The sequence below is a fragment of the Caretta caretta genome, chromosome 5, assembly GCF_965140235.1.
Source record: "Caretta caretta isolate rCarCar2 chromosome 5, rCarCar1.hap1, whole genome shotgun sequence".
NCBI classification, from domain to species: domain Eukaryota; kingdom Metazoa; phylum Chordata; order Testudines; family Cheloniidae; genus Caretta; species Caretta caretta.
In genome coordinates this window covers 27839814-27858185 of record NC_134210.1, presented here as the reverse complement: position 1 = coordinate 27858185, position 18372 = coordinate 27839814, and the positions used below count along the sequence as shown (strand labels likewise).

At 41.1% G+C, this 18372-nt stretch overlaps 1 protein-coding gene across 5 annotated transcripts in view; it reads left to right on the top strand.

Moving 5' to 3' along the window:
• The window catches only part of LIFR (LIF receptor subunit alpha), an 88082-nt gene that overhangs the window by 43434 nt on the left and 26276 nt on the right, over window positions 1–18372 (top strand). For all 5 annotated transcript variants that reach the window (XM_048850550.2, XM_048850548.2, XM_075128436.1 and 2 more), the window contains 7 exons: window positions 2711–2862; window positions 4597–4760; window positions 9151–9325; window positions 9694–9963; window positions 13877–14006; window positions 15418–15581; window positions 17506–17651. In XM_048850550.2, coding sequence (XP_048706507.1) covers window positions 2711–2862; window positions 4597–4760; window positions 9151–9325; window positions 9694–9963; window positions 13877–14006; window positions 15418–15581; window positions 17506–17651 — 1201 coding nt within the window. The remainder of the gene's footprint in view (window positions 1–2710; window positions 2863–4596; window positions 4761–9150; window positions 9326–9693; window positions 9964–13876; window positions 14007–15417; window positions 15582–17505; window positions 17652–18372) is intronic.

Here is an 18372-nt window from a genome sequence, read left to right as displayed (position 1 = left end):
GTAAGCTTCCCTGCAAAGGACCTCTGTATGCCAAAGATTCTCTTGCCAGAACACCTTGCTACCCCCTCACATTGGGTAGGGAGTGCTCACACTCCTACTTCTGAATTCTCAAAGTGTCCATATGGCCCTTGTTTTCAGTTCTCAAAAGGTTATCTTCATAGTTTGGTTCAGTCCAAAAGGAAATGCCTGAAATATGTTCTGTGCTGAAATACCAGGAACCTTAAGCATTAAGATTCAGACATGAAAATGCCTTTAGGAAACTTAGATTACATCTAAGTAAAATCCCTTAATGGCTGTATTTTTTTTTACCAATTTAAATATTAAATCCCTTTTGAAGATAAATGCTTTTGGAGTAGAAAACAAAATTGAAATAGCCTATTTGAAATGGAGTATAGTTTAGATTTTTAAGGTACGCTAAAAAAGTGTAATATTTTCAGACACATCTCTAGAACTTTCGTGCATTCCATGTGTAACTCACCAGAATGAAAATCTGCCAATTTTCTGTCATGCACTAGGCATGAGGTTTGAAGTCTTTTCTGGATCCTGACTTCTTCCTCGGTGCTGATATTTGTGCTATGCCTCTCTTCCTGTGAGTAGTGAAGACAGCTCAGACTTGTTCATGCAGCTCCAGGGCTTGGCTGCACTCCTTCCCCACCTCACACACCAGGTTCTCTGCCTCCAGTGGTGCAGAGAGAATGGCACTTTAGTGTGCCTGAATTTTCAGTTGCCATCCCAGTTTGCAAAGAGAGTGTGTGTGTGTGTGTGTGTGTCAGTAGTGAACTGAATGAATCCCCTCACCACCATCTTGTTTGAAGGAGCAACTGCATCCTGAACAAGATCACCCAGTGAGCTGCTGCCTCTGTTTATTTCCTTTCCCTTAGCATGGTGGAGTAGGCAGGTGGCACAGAAAGCAATAAGGTGAGGAGACATTCTTGGGATCCACAGAAAGGGAGCTCAGCCACAGCTAATCCCGTCCTCCAGACCTTCACCTGATGCTCTCCACATACTCTGTGGCCAAGATCCCTTTGGAAATGTCTCTGCACTGGGGGAGGGTTAGTCCTCTTCAGCACTTGAGACTCAACAGGGTGTATTAGCCTGATCAGTCAGGGACTGCGGGGGTAAGCCCAAAAACCTCCCCAAGTCCTCTTATTTAAACCACTTCAAAAGGGGAAAGCTCCAGGGTCCCATTTAAGTGAGTAATAGTTAATTAGCAGGAAGTTGGGCATTGTTATGACTTTTTCCTTTCCCCCCCAGCCCTGAGAGGAAGATCTGGGCACTTTCCAATCTCTTTCTCCTCTCCAGTTACATATGAAATGTTAAGGAGAGTGAGGACTCAAGCCACATCCTATCTATCCATCGAATCTATCATTAATTATGTGTTAGGCTGAGATTTTATCACAGTTATTTTTTAGTAAAAGTCAGGGACAAAACACAAAAATTCACGGAGCCCATGACCTCTCCGTGACTTTACTAAAAATAACCAGGGGGCAGGGCTAGGCCGGGGGGGGGGAGGAATGGAGTCCCATAGGGTGGGAGTGGGCGGCTGACAGGCTGAGCCCCCTGCCATGGTGGGGGACACAGCCTCAGCGTCAGCAGCCGCAGCGGGAGATGCAGCCATGGGGGGCACACAGCCTGTGCTCCACAGCTGGCTGCAGCTGCGGCACAGGGGTACACTGGTCACAGCTGCAGTGCCCCCGCCCCCACAAAGCCCTGGCTGCAGCCAGGGTGGGGGCATATGGCCCTGGGAAGCCACGAGTGAGGCACATGGCTCCAGCTGCAGCCGCCAGGCAGGGGCGCGCAGCCTCAGTTGCAGCCCCTGGCGAAAGCCACGGGGTTGGGGTGCACTGCCTCAGCTGCAGCCCCTGCCAAGCCCAGGATGCTGCAGGGTTGGGGTGTGTGGCCCTGGCTGCAGCCCCCACCAAGCCCGGGACGCCGCAGGGATGGGGCGCACGGCCCTGGCTGCGGGGCCCGCCAAGCCCAGGACGCCACGGGGATGGGGTGCATGGCCCTGGCTGCAGCTCCCAGTGGAAGCTGCAGGGTTGGGGCTGCAGGGTCCTGGTTCCAGCCAGCTCCAGTTGCAGGGCAGAGGCGCACAGTCCCACCTCCAACTCCTGAAGCCTTGGAAGTCATGGAAGTCTGGTAAAGTCACAGAATCCGTGACTGCTGTGACCTCCGTAGCCTTAATTATGTGCATTGCTGAGGAGTCACAGACCAGGACCTCATTGTGCCAAGCATTCTACATATACCGCCCCCCCACCCCAAAAAAGGCCGTCCCCTGTGCCAAACCGCTTATGTTCTTATTAACCCCCTTATTCCCCTGTAGGCTAAAGCCCAAAAGGAAGCACCAGCTCTGTCCCCTGATGGGAATGAACATCCTTTCTGCACCCACATCCTCACCACAAAAAGTTATGAGAAAAGCAAAAAAGGCCAGAACGCAAAGCTATTTTGTGGCGTTTGATAAAAATACTGTCTGGAGTGAGTAAGGGGTTGGAATAGTGTTCTGAATAAAATATCACAATTTTTAACTTTCTTTCTTTTGCCAAAGCTTATCCAAGTCTTACTACTTCTGAAATTTGACTCTGATCTCTCACAGTTTTGTTCTGAGAATAAATTGGACCTTTAAAGGTTTGCAATGTTAAATTTAGTAGGGAGCTCTCTAACTTCCTAATACATGGAGAACTTTTCTAATTCTTCTTTATTATTGTTTCAGTGAGCCATTCTCTCCAGTGTGTATTGAAACTGGGGAGAAAAGGGCAGATATTCCAGTGGCAATGGGCTCCACTAACATACAGATAACCACACTAAATGCTTCTGGAACTCCTTTAGCTACTGAAACATTTGTATTGCCTGAGGAAAATGTTTGTAAGTATCAAGTTTATGTATAATGGCTTTATATGAACACTTAACTATAACATTCTGGAAATGGATACGATGATTTAATAGTTGTCTTTGGCAGCATTTCCCTGTATAAAGAGCTTCTCTTGTTGAGATGCAGAACACCCCCGTGCTCCACCATGCACAGGCACTTCTGCTAAATGCATATTTTGGTAGCCAAGTATGGTATTTGATGCCATGATAGAAAACAACTTATTCCCTCAGGCTAATTTGTTTGGGGATGAGGTAGGAGAATTACATTAAAAAAAAAAAATCATCAGTGGTAATTCTCACCTCCAAGATATTTCCTTGAACCATCACTGCTTGAGCACCATTTATGCCCATTTTTTCACAACATTTTAGGGGAAATGATATCTTCCTTTGTCTCTCTCACAGCTGCTAGGACCAAAAAAGCAAAATAAAACAATCTGTAATAGGGTGGCCTGCCCTGTAAGGCCTTGTTTAATTAGCTTGGCCTTGCTGCACCTGTGCTGGGTGTAGAACTTAATAAGGGAGGAAGCACAACAATTAGGGTTGGCTGTGGAGAGAATAGCTGAGTTGGTGTGTGGCTGGAGAGCAGAGCCCCAGGACTGAAGCTAACTTCCTGACGTGGGACCCTGGAATGACATGCTGTTTCTCTTGCACAGCGCTGGCCTCAGGGCTGCCTCCCTCCTTAATGGGTTTCATAGCAGTGTACAGAACGTAGATATAATCTTGTCATCTCCCCTAGAAATGTACCCATGTTGGAACTGTCACTCTGGAATGAGTATTATAAACAACCATTTTTAGAAGGGGAAATGGGAAAAAACCTTCTAGTTCAGCGGTTCTCAGACTGTGGGTCGGGACCCCAAAGTAGGCTGCGACCCGATGTTAATGGGGTTGCCTGGGCTGACTTAGACTGCTGGGGCCTGGGGCTGAAGCCCGAGGGCTTTAGTCCTGGGCATTGGGTCTCAGATTACAGCCCTCTGACTGGAACTGAAGGCTTTGTCTCTCTCCCCATCCCCCGCCCCCACCTGGGGCTTGGGCTGGCTCAGGCTTTGGTTCCCCCTCATGGGGGCATGTAATTGTCGAAAGGGGGTCACGATGCATTGAAGTTTGAGAACCTCTGCTCTAGTTAAAGCAGAGGGGAAGAAGGAACTAAAATATATTTTTCCCAACTTGGAATTGTGTAGAATAGGTACACTTCACAAAAAGCACCATGAGACCTTAGTGACAAAAGGGCCTCTATTTTATCTCAAGTGAAGAACAGCCCCTCCAAGAGCACACTACTTCCTGACAAACACGGAAGGATCGTTACTTTGCATTCACAACAATTTATGATTTAGACAAGTGCCAATCCTGAGACTCTTAGTCTCATTTGTATAGATACAAAAGGTAGAGGGGCTAGGATGAAGAAAAGATTTTTCTCAGCCAATCATTGACAGAAAACTGTGGGAAAGACGTGTTAGAGCAGCTTGGAGGAGATCGCACTTGGCACCCCTAATGTAGCAAGAGAAATGCTGCCTGCGGAGTCACCAACAAAACTTCAGAGGATGTTTCTGTGCTTTCTTGGGAAGCTTTCTACATGAGGAATGGCAAATCCCAACCCAGTTTAATTAATGAGAACAAACCTCACATTGGTATGGCAGCAGGCCAGTTCAGAGTTGCAGCTATTAAACACCTGTAAGCGCTGTTTCTGGTAATTATTTTGAATGTATGCTTTTTCCCTTGTTTCTTTTCAAGCACTTATTCCACTCACCCCCCAAATTCTTAATCTGAATGCCGACTTTTCAACTTACACATTATATATGAAGTGGAACGATAGTGGCTCAGTCTTCCAACATGAATTAGATGCCAGCTGGCAGATTCAGATTCTGCGTAAGGAAACAATGGAGACAGTGACACTAGTAAGTCCTCTTTTTCGCTTTTTTTATGAAAATGCATTTCCCCTCTCTACCCCCACTCCCCCCCATACATTTTGGAGGGGTCACACAAGCAGGAGAGTTCAGGAAAACATGGACACAGACCTTACGGACTCATGCTATACATAGGTGTTGTTCATTTATTTTTATTAGTGTTTGAGAACCTCCTAGCACTAAAACAACTGAAAGTGATAGGGAGAAAGGCATGCCATGGCTATTGCACTTACTCCACACGGCACTGGCAGCTTCAGCAGTTTTTGTTCAGTTGTGCAGTGCCAGTGCCATTTAGAACCAAGTGAATTTTACTGTTTCCCTTCCCTGTTATTGTAAGAGTTGTGCAGGTATCTTATGCCCATTAATGGCCCCACCTGCCCCCTCCCCTGCTTGTTTGGTTCTGCAGCACTGCAAAGCCAACCACCTCCTGGAGCCAAGGCTGCATGGACAAGCCCTCCCTCACTGTAGGCCCAGGGATGGTGTGCCAGTTAAATCCAAGGTGCATAACTTTGAATGTGTCAGCCTGCCAGGTCCGTACCAGTGAGATAGCATGGTGAAAAGTGCTGTTTAAGTAACTCAATAGGTTGTGGTTGCTCAGTGCTGGTGGGATGGGTAGCAAGTAGAATGAGTCCAACGTTCTTGTCACCGGAGATGACGACTGGGAGGGGAGATTTTTCTAGGTTAGTCACTCATTTTATCAGAATAGCCACTGAACCTGAACTCCAGATTTTGGGTTCAACGCAGCAGGCTCAAAAGCAGGCAATTCAGATTCCATCCCAAACCACTTTTCCAGTCATACTGTTGATTTAAAGGATTAATCTTATCTTCCTAACAGCTTCTTTAGGATGACCTACATTACTCCACGACCCAGGGCATGGCTTGCCAGTTCTGTTTTAAATGATAAATGTAAAATTTTCTATAAACAAGCCAAATCGAAATACTTTACATGACGTGCTGTAAAGTTTTCATCTCATAAACGTTAATTCTGCTTAGTTCAATTTTACATTTTAAAAATATTTTATATAAAATGTGGTAGGATCATAACAATGACAATTGCAGTCTTTGAATTTTTAGAAAGTGCCCATAAGAAATTAGTTCATCATCATTATGGGAAAGAGTTACTTTAAAAAAGAAAAATATAATCTCCCAGTGGATGTTATTTTCCCAGTAGATCTTACTTTTTGTGGGTCTTTGCTGTGGAGGTACATTTTCCTTATGAAATTGGTCTTTCATTGTTTTCTGTTCCTGATTGGTGACTGCCTTAAGAGTGCTATTAAATAGTCAAGTTTTAATGCTCCTTTTGTAGTCTCCAAAAAGGAGATTCCAGATCTAGTGAAAGCCCCTGTACTTTCCTTTCAGAGTAATAAAAAGCTTTCTTCATCAGTGCTGTTTCCTAGGTTCCTCAAAACTGTATTAAGTATATTGTATTGTATTCTGTGAAAGATTTCTGTTTTTCAAATGGCTGATTACTTTCATTGGCAACTAATGCAGTACTCTGTAAATATAGTGCGTATTATAAAGGTATTGTGTAATGTCATAAACTAAACAAACATTTGGAGGATGGTAGTTCTTCAGATTTTTGTCAACACGTGACTTTGTTCTGTAAGTTTAATGATTGAGAAAATATGTGCACTAGGGTATGTAGATGATCGTTGCAATTACAGATAAGAAAAGGCATATTACATCACCAGGTCCATCCCCTGTCAGGTACCTCCCTGGACTTCCTATCTAGATGCTGTAACTGTTAAAACATTGGTACAATATTTAGTTTGGGCTAATGCGTAAGGGCCTCCTGCAGCAAACTCTTGCTCACATGAGTAGTCCTCCTACAGGGAGTCCCATTGCTGTTAACAGTGCTGAATGCATGAGTAGTAAGTATTTGCAGTATCTTGTCCTGTATTTTGATTCCTTAGATGTGATTAATAGGAGTGAAATGCTTGCCTGTATTCTCCTCTTGTGTGTCAGTGTAGATTGCAAGCATGGACTTACTCAGATCATGAATTGCTCTTTTAAAATAACCAAACCAATTTAATTCACATAGTGATCTGATTTTAAATTTCTTTTTATATTATTATTTTCAGATAATCCAGAAGTATAGTAGGTGCTTCACATCACAGATAAGATGACATGGAGTGAAATCGTGGCTGCTATTGAAGTCAATGGGAGTTTTGCCATTGCCTTCAGTTGGAACAGGATTTCACCCAGAGAGCTCACAACCTAATTCCAAATATTATGCAGTGAAGGGAGTGACAAAACTAAAGGAAGAGGGCTGGGGATGATAAGGGGATGACATCAGTATAATTTTTTTTATTTGGTCAGGGAAGACATGAAGCCTTTAAATCATGATTTGAGGACTTCAGTAACTCAGCCAGAGGTTATGCGTCTGTTACAGAAGTAGGTGGGTAAGGTTCTGTGGCTTGCGATGTACAAAAGGTCAGACTAGATTATCACAGTGGTCCCTTCTGGCCTTAAAGTCTGTGAGACAGTAAGGCAGGTATTTTATTCTAACAAATAAAGATTAACTTTCTTGTAGTTTTTCATACAAGGACTCTTCACTATCAGTGATTGCAAATGAGTCTTTGTTTCAGTATTGGAATACAAGTGAGCTGGGGGTACTGTGCGGGTGGAGGAATTACAGCTAATTCAAGGCTTTAAGAAAGGTAATTAAGTTCTGATATAGTGATCACAGATTTACATTTCATCCGTCAATGAAGTTGTATAAAGTTAGAAAAACTTAAGTCAGTTTGTTGAAGTAGAAAGACCACAGCAAACTTAATGCAATATTGCAAATTTTAAACAGTGCCAATTCCCTCTAAAAGAAAACACTGCTGAATAACAACACTTCCTGTATTAGTTTTGTGTCCACTTTGTGATATGTGCTAAAGGCTCTCTGAAGGCAGAGTAGACACCCACAAAACAGAAACATTTCATTCTAGAATGAATATCTAAAAAACGTACAGGGCTAAAATGTTTGTGATGAAGCTTTTTATATCTGAATACTCTAGGAAACAGTTTTTTTTAACATTTACAGAGCACCTTGCTCTGTGTGTGTGTGTGTGTGTGTGTTCACCCAACATTGAAATGTAGTCACTGCTTGGGTGGAACATAGCAGTTGTTAATTGTGCACAGCAAAACCACCGAACAATTTAGGTCAGGAAATAAAGGATATCTTACAGAGTTGGATGTAGATGGGGGGTTGAATGAATTTCCTAAGCTAGAACTGGACCAGGAACAGTAAATTTAAGTTGTTCTCTAGTAGTAAACTGTCTGTTTTAAAATGCATTCATTTTCCAGCTTCAGACTAAATCCTATGCCATAATTAATGAACTTTTAAAATGTCCATATGTTGTTCAGAGATATTATTATATGTAAAATGTAATTATGTTTTCAGCACAATTGAGTAGTTTGTCAGTATTTAGAAGCCCAAATGAGAAGAATTTAGTTTAGTTCTGTAATTAGCTATTGACTTAGCACCATTCTATCAAGATCCAGGTTTAATATGTTTCCTGTGATGCCAGCATGTTTTCCAGTCTTGAGGTAGGGTAGGGCCTTGGTAAAGAGGCCAGGCTGGGATGACTGCTTTCTACTCATGCTTTAAAAAACAAAACAAAACAAAACAAAAAAAAAAACACCAGTTGAAAACAGTTTCTAGTAGAGTTGGCTGATCAATGCAGACTGGCCAAAATTGTGGCCAGCATTGGAATACAACTTTACAATATAATAAACAGCACTGAAAGACTATCCCTGCTTACCAGTTAGTTCTCGCTACAAATCTTTGGTGATTAACTAATAGGAGTGGTTAAAAATTTTCTGTTAAAACTGCTTTTCAATGGAAAATTGGGGAGGAGTTGGGGCTAAATAAAGTGTTTCATAAAGTGTCTGCTTCCTATGAAAGACTTCAACTTTTCATTAAACAAACACTTGAAAACCAAAGTGGTTTTGGTTTTGGCTTTGGCTTTGTCCAAAACCTGAAAACTTTGTATACAGAAATGCCATCACAGTGTCTCTTGACACTATTATCCTCTATGGGTTGGGTTCCCTAGCTGGATGACACCTTCCATGAGGCACTGTGGCGGCTTAGCACAAGGGGAGTCTGTGGTACATGGGATATTGGTCCAGGTAGGGAGCCCGGCACATAGAGGAGAATGGGGCATGAGGGACTATGCCAGCATTTCCTATTTGACATTTTTCAGTTGAAACTTTTGCCAAAAATTTGAAATTTCCTTGGAAAACTTCAGCATATATGGGTTTTTTTCATTATTATGGGGGGTTTTGGGGTCAAAATTTTTATGGGCGGAAACCCCATTTTCTAAGTAGTACTAACTTAGGTTGTAATGCCTGTAATGTCTATCTTTGAAAAAGCTTTATTTGTTCTTTTTAGATGAATTATGATTCAAAATTGACTGGCAAAGACTCTATTCTTTCTTGGAATTGGACATCTGACATACCTTTGGAGTGTACTTCACACCATGTGAAAATTAGATGTTATATTAATGATCCATATTTTAGTGGTAGGAAGGAATGGAGTGAATGGAGCCCAATTAAAACAGTTCCTGGTACGTTTACTTTCTTGCATGTTGCACAGAATTTAGCTACTTTTAAAATTGTGCTGAATTAAAAATAAACATTAAATGAATAATATTCCCTTTTAATTCTGAAAGTTGATAGACAATTGTAGATCTTGTGGGACTGTTTCAGTTAAATATGTAAAGATGTGTAAAGTGCAGTAACAAATGTTTTGAGTGGGTGAAACTTGTTAAAAATAGATTTCTGTACATTTTACAAGAGAGTTTTTATGCAAAACGGAATAGCCTGAGTGCTCCTACTTTGTATTAGCACTGACCAGCTGAATATATAAGAAAGTAATATTACTTTACTGAGCTATAAAAATCATTTGATCATGTATTATTTTTCTTCCTCCTAGGAAAAGATACTAAGCTCAGTAGTGCTGTGGTTTTTCCTCAAGACAAAGTGGTACTAGTGGGCTCAAATGTCACATTTTGCTGTTTATACAACGAAGGGGAAAGTATAAAATACATGAAATACGGATCAAAAAGTTATTCACTCCTTCACCTCAGCAAGTGGAGCAGTGCAATCAAAGTGCAGAATGTCAGTGCTTCAATTTCTAGTGGGACAAATGTATGGTGCTCACTGCTGCCAGATAATGCGGCAGGAACAGTATTATTTGTAGGATGTAAGTATACCATACTGTTACTGAAATGAGGTTCACTATGGTTTATTCACCTTGATAAAATCAAAATATAAGTAGGAAACTAAAAGGTTTTATGACTCCAGCCCTCTTGCTTTTAAAACAGTGGTTTAGTTTGGCCTACCTGGTTTCCAAGGATAGGTTACATTTGGGGGGTACGGTGGGGGGATGTTTGGTTTTTATTGTAATGACCCAGTTAACTCCCCCAATGCTCAGATGCCATAGTGATAAAGATGTAGTGTAAACATAATAGAAATAGATAATCTCCAGTATAACCTGGCAGCTCAAAGCCATCATGTCCCTGCTATTCATGATCATGGGGGAGAGCAACTGGAGATGCCCCAGATCCATCAAAGTTGTGATGAGCGTATGTGGGATGGGGGAGAGACAAGGAGGAGAGGTAGAGAGCTGCTGAGAGCATCCTTACCCACCTGAGAGTGGAGTATAGAAAGCCCCCCAGTGTCCAGGGTGGGGGATAAGTGTCTCCATCCTCAACTTCCCACTAGCCAAGTTTATAAACCAAAATATCAATTTTATATCCATTTTGATTATCTCTGATCACTGAAGAGGGGCAGGCATGTTATAGAAGAGGACCCTCTCCTGATTTTTGGTCTGTCAAGAAGTGGTGACTGTTCATGCACACATAAGTCATTACCACGCTTATTTTATTGGGTTCTGCCCATCATATATGTACAGTACCCTGCCTAAGTGTGAAATGTTAGCAGCGAAAACTCTGACACCTAGCAGAATGTTTTTGTGACTGTCAGAAGCTCTTTCTTCTGCCTGTTGCATTTCCAGAGTCACCATTTGTATGGCCAAGAACACTTTGCTTGAAGATGAGCCATTGTTTAACCAGTTACACTTACGCCTGTTCCTTTTGCAAAGCCCTAGAATTTCTTTATTTGAGTCTGAAAGGTCAAATAGTGAGGCAAGAAAGCTAAGATGTTAAACCTTATGTTACCAGCATTTCCAGCTGAATCTCATTTAGTGTTAAACTACCAAAAATACACATTGTGGTGTTCAAAGTGGCAGGTTGAATGTTGAACTTCCCTATCCGGTGCAGTAGCTTTTGGGTGTCTTGTAATGGTAAAGAATCAAGTTCTAAAATTATTAGTTTCTCATGGAAAATATCTTTGAATGGAAAAACTTTAATCTGTTTTAGATACCAAATCATTAGCTGCTTGTGTAGGGTCATAAGCCTCAAAAACCTCCTACAAACATAATGACACCTTAAAACAAAATACTGCAAATGTTTAGTTCCTCTTTCCCATAACAGGCAATTTCGGAGTTCTGTGCTTTTCCTGCAGTGGCAGAGGGCACCACTAACACCTTCAACAACACAGTGCAGCTCCTTGCCAGTTTTAGGTGTATATTACATCAAAGGCAGTGGGGAAATAAACACCACCTTAAACTTGGAGACTAGCAAGTAAGCAGAGAAGCAATCCGTTGTTCAAACAATATACACCTAAAACTGGCAAGGAGCTGCACTGTGTTGTTGAAGGTGTTAGTGGTGCCCTCTGCCACTGCAGGAAAAGCACAGAACTCCGAAATTGCCTGTTATGGGAAAGAGGAACTAAACATTTTGCAGTATTTTGTTTTAAGGTGTCATTATGTTTGTAGGAGGTTTTTGAGGCTTATGACCCTACACAAGCAGCTAATGATTTGGTATCTAAAACAGATTAAAGTTTTTCCATTCAAAGATATTTTCCATGAGAAACTAATAATTTTAGAACTTGATTCTTTACCATTACAAGACACCCAAAAGCTACTGCACCGGATAGGGAAGTTCAACATTCAACCTGCCACTTTGAACACCACAATGTGTATTTTTGGTAGTTTAACACTAAATGAGATTCAGCTGGAAATGCTGGTAACATAAGGTTTTACATCTTAGCTTTCTTGCCCCACTATTTGCCCTTTCAGACTCAAATAAAGAAATTCTAGGGCTTTGCAAAAGGAACAGGCGTAAGTGTAACTTGATGATCTCCTTAGATAAGCTATTACCAGCAGGACAGTGGGGTCGGAGGAGGTATTGTTTCATGATCTCTCTGTGTATATAATATCTGCTGCAGTTTCCACGGTATGCATCCGATGAAGTGAGCTGTAGCTCACGAAAGCTCATGCTCAAATAAATTGGTTAGTCTCTAAGGTGCCACAAGTACTCCTTTTCTTTTTGCGAATACAGACTAACACGGCTGTTACTCTGAAACCTGTTTTTAAAGGTGTGTGTTTAGTACTTCAGTCTGCACATTCTGTTACTGATTTTGAATCTTAAACAGGTCATTTAAAAAAAACAAAAACAAAAGAACCCTTTTTTCGGGGGGGACATCCCTCTAATATACCATCCAGTCGTATGGAATTTTTAAAATGGATAACTCTACATGTAAATATAAGTCAGGGATGTACAAAATATTGGCTGTAGGTCAGTGACAGTGCAGCCCACAAAGGGTTTGCAGATGTGTCCATCCTTGAAGGTCTAGTGTGTTCAAGCCACTTCCTTCCTAGCGTTTTACAAACTCCTGTCTCTCTGCCGCCTACTCCATGAGGGGAGCGGAGACATCTTGTTTGGAGGCACCAGTCCAGCAAGACAATGGGATGCAGGGGAAAGGGACAAGATAAGAAGCCAGATAGAAAGGGGAAAGGGACAGTGCACCATCTCTATCTCGGGGTGTTTATATGTGCTTCAGAGATGTCAGTTTGAGTACCTGTGGCTCTGGTGAGCTAAGTGCTCTTCCCCTAGCACATTAGACCTATATTCATTGTGTACGCTTACATCACTCACACTGTTGCCTCTCAGCTGTGCGCGTGTGCGTGCACACACAGATCTTAAACCCTGTGCACACGGCGAAACACTGCACACACAACAATTTGAACAGAAACACAACAATTTGCACAGAAGAAATTTTTTGCGCACGCAGCCTGTCAAAAATTTGCACAGAAGAAATTTTTTGCGCACATGGACAGTCAAAAATCAGAGGGAATATTGGTCTCTCATAATCCTAACTGAGACATCCTTACCACTCACACCAAACGAACACAGTGTGAAGCCCGTCCCATCCGGGGTGCCAGAAAGAAACTGGTTTCCTGGCTTCTGGGAGGAAAGATGCCCACAAGCAGCTGGAGAAAGGAGCTCCCTAGAGGCTCATCCCCATCACAGCTACTCAGCTCTACCTTTTCTGGTTTCTAGGGGGAGTATGGCATGTCATTCTGCAGTGACTCTTCTACGGAGAGAGCTGCCATCAATCCTATGCTAGGGATTATGATCATTGCAGTCCTGGGGTCTAGAATTGAGGGACAAGCTTAAATGAAAGTGGGGGATGGAGACGTGTAAAGCATCTTGGAGGAGGATGACATGTGTGGTCTTCTTAAAAAAATCAGAAACTTTTAAAATAAAATACAGTGTGCGCATGTACTAAGTATTTCATGTTTCATAGAGTGCATGTGGGTTCACTTGTTTGAATAATTTGTTTAAATGGATTCTAAGCAACAGTGAGGCCTGCACTTGCCAAAACATGGCACACAACCTAATAACCTTCCTAAATTGCTTGGAGGCAAAATTGTGCAGTTTGGGATCTTGAAACATGTTTTGTAAAATTGTGTAATGCTTACAGTTCAGTGCCCTGATCCTGCAAAAACTTATATATGTGGTTAACTTTAAATACAGGAGTAATCCCATTGTCTAATGCTTGACTTCAATAGGCACTGTTAATGTGCTTAAAATTTAGCACACACATGACTGTTTGCAGGTTTGGGGCATAATTGTCACTGTTTATTTATGCTACATGTTCTGGAAACAAAATATTGCTTACAGATTTCCAAGCAATTGTCTGACCTTCTATGTTAGGACGTATTCTGTGAACATGCAGGCTAATTGTTTTGTCTTACTTCCGTGCTACAGATGCCCCTGATACGCCACAAAACCTGAACTGTGAAACACGCACCTTTATTACTATAACGTGTAGCTGGAACCCAGGCAGACCCACGGGACTGTACAGGCAACGGCAAACAAAGTATATTTTATTTGAAAGGTAAAGCCATTTAGCAAGGAAGGATTAAAAAGTTAGAATACAAATTGGTCCACTATGGGCTTCCCAGGATACTGAATGACTGCTGCATGCCCACTCAAGTCATTTAAACTCTCCACTGCTTAGAGCTTAAAATAAATATAAAAATACACAGGAAGTTGGAACTAATTTTTAAATTACTTGAAGACAGAATCACGTGATTGCAATATAGTGCTGCAGTAGTACGGTGATAGTATAGTCAGGGTTGGGGGGCACATTTCTTTATAAGACATTTGATGATGATAGTTATTTATTACTTATATTATGGTAGAACCTTGAGTTCAGGGCTCCATTGGGGTAGGCACTGTACAAACATGACAAAAAGAAGATCCTTGTCCTGAAGAGCTTACAACTTAAGTGTAAGACTGTGGACAACAGGTGGATAAGACCAACAGGTGCGGGTGCAGAAGAAAACAATGAGATTGGACTGGTCAACACAAAAACCAGTGATCATGGCTGCCTAACATTTGTTGAGGGCTCTTGAGCCAAGCTTTCTCATCCTTGTTCTGAGTGCACAGTGGGCTATTGCAGCCCCAAATACATGGAGCTACCCCTAAAAACCACTCAAATTTCTGCTAGTATAGATGAGGATGGCTGGTTGCTTACAGAGATCATATTACACTTATGCTCTCTGTTTGGCACTGGCTTTCAGTTTGTTTTCAGATGCAATTCAAGATTTTGGCTTTATTATATAAAAACCTAAATAATGTGGGTCTTGGCTATGGGATGGACAACTTCTCTCCTTGTGTGGCCCAGAGATACCCGAGATCAGCTGAGGTACACAAAGTGCCTGACTCTGATTTAGATGGGGAGGGGCTGGTGATTGGTCATCTTCAGTGCAAAGACCTTAACACTAGAACCTACTCCTTCTGCTGAGTCAACTAGTTCCTGATTCTGGAAAGCACTTAAGCAAATACTTAAATCCCATTAATGATAGGCATGTGCTTAAGTGCTGTCCTGAATATGGATATTTTCCTGAATCAGGACTCTAAAGCCTAGTTTTGACCTCAGGGCTCACTACCGAATCTATCTATTTTCCCAGGCTTCTGAGGAAGTAGGGTGGAAGTAAAAATTAAAGTGAGGATGAATTAGGTTGTGCTAGGGAGAAGGAAAGGGATTCTCTTTGGGCTGGGAGCCATGGATTTTGTGACTAATGCCAATCCAAGCTACATTGTGTCATTAAATTGTATGTACTATACAATGCAGCATGGGGTAGGCAAATAATGACACTGCATTAACTAAATAATGGCATAGTGACTTGCCATTCATTCCTTTTAGCATCTACATCCAGTGAAGTCTGTACTAAGAAACTTCAATTCAGTGCTGTTAAATGGGTTGCTCAGAAATTAAAAATAATCTTTTTTTCAATTCACAGAATATCTAGAGAAAATGTTACATGCAAAGTAGATGAATTGAATAAGAAACATCACTGTGACTTTCCAGTGCATGCTAATCAAAAAATCTACAGTTTCACACTAGGAGCTTCCAATCCTCTTGGTCGAGCAGAATCATCGCTCTTAATTGATGTAAATCAAAGAGGTGAGCATTTAACAAGTGTGCAAAACCAAAAAGGGTTATCAAATAGAGGGTTAGTGCAATAGATAATAACTCATTGGGCACTAATATGGAATGTTGCAATTGTAATTGGTTTTGGTTTATTTTCTTCACTGGTTTAGATTCTCAGTAATTGGGATTAGAGGTCCTTTTTTCCCCTACTGTGTGTGCCGACAAGCGGGTAAGGATGTGGTGAGATGACAGATCTGCACAGAAACCATATAGCTTAGCCCCATGTTAGGAGAGGAATCTTATGCATGCACTAGTAACTAGCTAAATATCTGTAATTTACGTGGCACATAATATTCCAGTCAATTCTAATAACTAAATTTGCAACATTATTAGGACCCAATTCTGCAAAGTCTTATGCGCGGCCGTGGTGGCCTTAACTTTCTGCACTGAGAGTGACACTGTGACTTCCATGTATCTGCTCATGGTACATGATGTTATTAAACACATGCATATGTCTTAACAGGATCATGTCTTTACAAAGTAGCAATAAAATGTGGAACTTACCTTCTGTGCCTCCATAACACATGCATGCATTTTGTGTCCTAACAACTTCAGTGTTCATATTTTCCTCCTGAAAACTTTAATGGCAAATAATAAATAGAAAATTGCATTTAAATGTTTATTATAGAGCTTGCATTTTTAATACATTTTTCCATGTACAGCAGCTTTATTATTTGAATTGGCAATGCAGTTGCAAAATATTATGTAATGTTGAAATAGAATTGTCTCAACTACTTAGAATGTTGTACAGATGCTGTTCTTTGCCATTTCCCCTCTGCCATTTCAGTTCTCTTCCTTCTGCATGCAGTCTTTCTATCCTTCATTGGTACTATTACTGTGCAGATAGTTCTCAAACAGAGAGTGGTCACCTGACAGATACAGGGATGTGTGAAAAGTGCAGGGTTTGCATATGCATTGTGTGCTTATTTCCCAAAAACATCGAGTCCAGTGGCTGAGAATCTTCTCAACAGGAGGCATAGAGGATCTGTGGCCAGTATTCAAAGCCCTGGTCTACACTAGGGGGCAGGGATCGATCTACGTTATGCAACTTCAGTTACGTGAATAACTTAGCTGAAGTCAACGTACTTAGATCTACTCTCCGTGGTGTCTTCACTGCGGTGCGTCGACTGCTGCTGCTCCCCCATCAACTCTGCCTGCGCCTCTCATGGCGGTGGAGTACAGGAGTCAACGGGAGAGTGCTCGGAGGTCGATTTATTGAGTCTAGACTAGACGCGATAAATCGACCACCGCTGGATCGATTGCTGCCCACCGATCCGGCAGGTAGTATAGACATACCCAAAGATAGAAGGAGGACAAAAGAGGTGAAGAAATGAAAAGAGCTGGGTGGGAAATGGTGTGTTATGTAACATTGCCCTGCTATGTTTGGTAGGATATGAGTTTTATATTTTTGCCCCACTTTCCAATTATTAATTATGGATGTTTTTGGTTAATTTCCTGTTTGATCAAATACTGATATGATCTTGTGAAACAGCCACTGTGATCTTCGAAAGTGTAGCTATTTTATAGTAAAATCAGTAGCAGTTAACAGGAATAATGTTATGCTGTAATTTTACTTTTAACTCCTTGGGCCATTATGCCAATTACTGCTTCTGACTAAAATAAAACTATTCCCACGAGTGTCAGCCAAATTTTCAGTATGGACAAAAACTGCTTGCTGGCGTGCCTTCATAGCAAGAGACTAATATATATTGTTTGATTTTTAAAACAACACTCAGCTGTCACAATAATTATCAATCTGATGAATGTTCTGTTCTGTTGATTATTTTTGACTACTTTAAAAGTAAGATTTTTCTTACAGAATTAAAAATAATAATAAAGCTATTATTTATCACCTTTAAAAATCCTAGTTGATTTTCTTTATAAATTTAATTTTCAGTTAATCTGGAAACTCCTGATAAATTCACTGTGAGCGCTAATAGTTCAACAAATGCCCATCTGTCTTGGTATATACCTGGCAACTTTATTCAAATCAGACTTTTGTGTCAAATTGAAATTAGTAACAGTAATTCAGAACGACAACTGGTGAGTATTATTTTTAATGTAATTTTGCTCTGCTGAAATGTTGGTTTTATTGAAATGCATTTCTTTACAATTTTGTACCAGTAAAAGAGAAACTGATAGGTTATACCAATAGGTAACTGTGTTAAATGTCAAAAGTCTAGCTCCTAAGCTTACAGAAAGAAAAGGAGTACTTGTGGCACCTTAGAGACTAACAAATAAGAAATATATTTGTTAGTCTCTGAGGTGCTACAAGTACTCCTTTTCTTTTTGTGAATACAGACTAACATGGCTGCTACTCTGAAACCTAAGCTTACAGAGAAGCTCTAGTCACGTTTACTTCCAGTTCTTTTCACAGTGCAGTGGTAGGTCATAACAGGCTAAAACTAAGTAGTGTTTTGAGACGTTGCAAAGCATTAAAATTAGCCATAATATTTGAGTTCTGTCATAAGTTTGCAAAATTGCTTTTCTGAAGATGTCTCTTTATTAAATTGCCACTTTTAGGCGATAGACTATAGTGGTTGTGTCTTTGGGAGGTAGGTAGCACTCATGCACACATTATCACTACTCTTGTACTCTGAAAATTTTCTTTGAAGTTGTTTTAAGATTCCAGTCTTGCAGTTTCCAAGTCACTTTTACAGTTGGTGTAAGCGGCATCTCAGTAAATGCTGTGTACGTGTTTGTCAGCTATTTCAGCAATTCGTTACTGCAATCTGTGGATGATATAAAGAATGAGAGGGGAAGA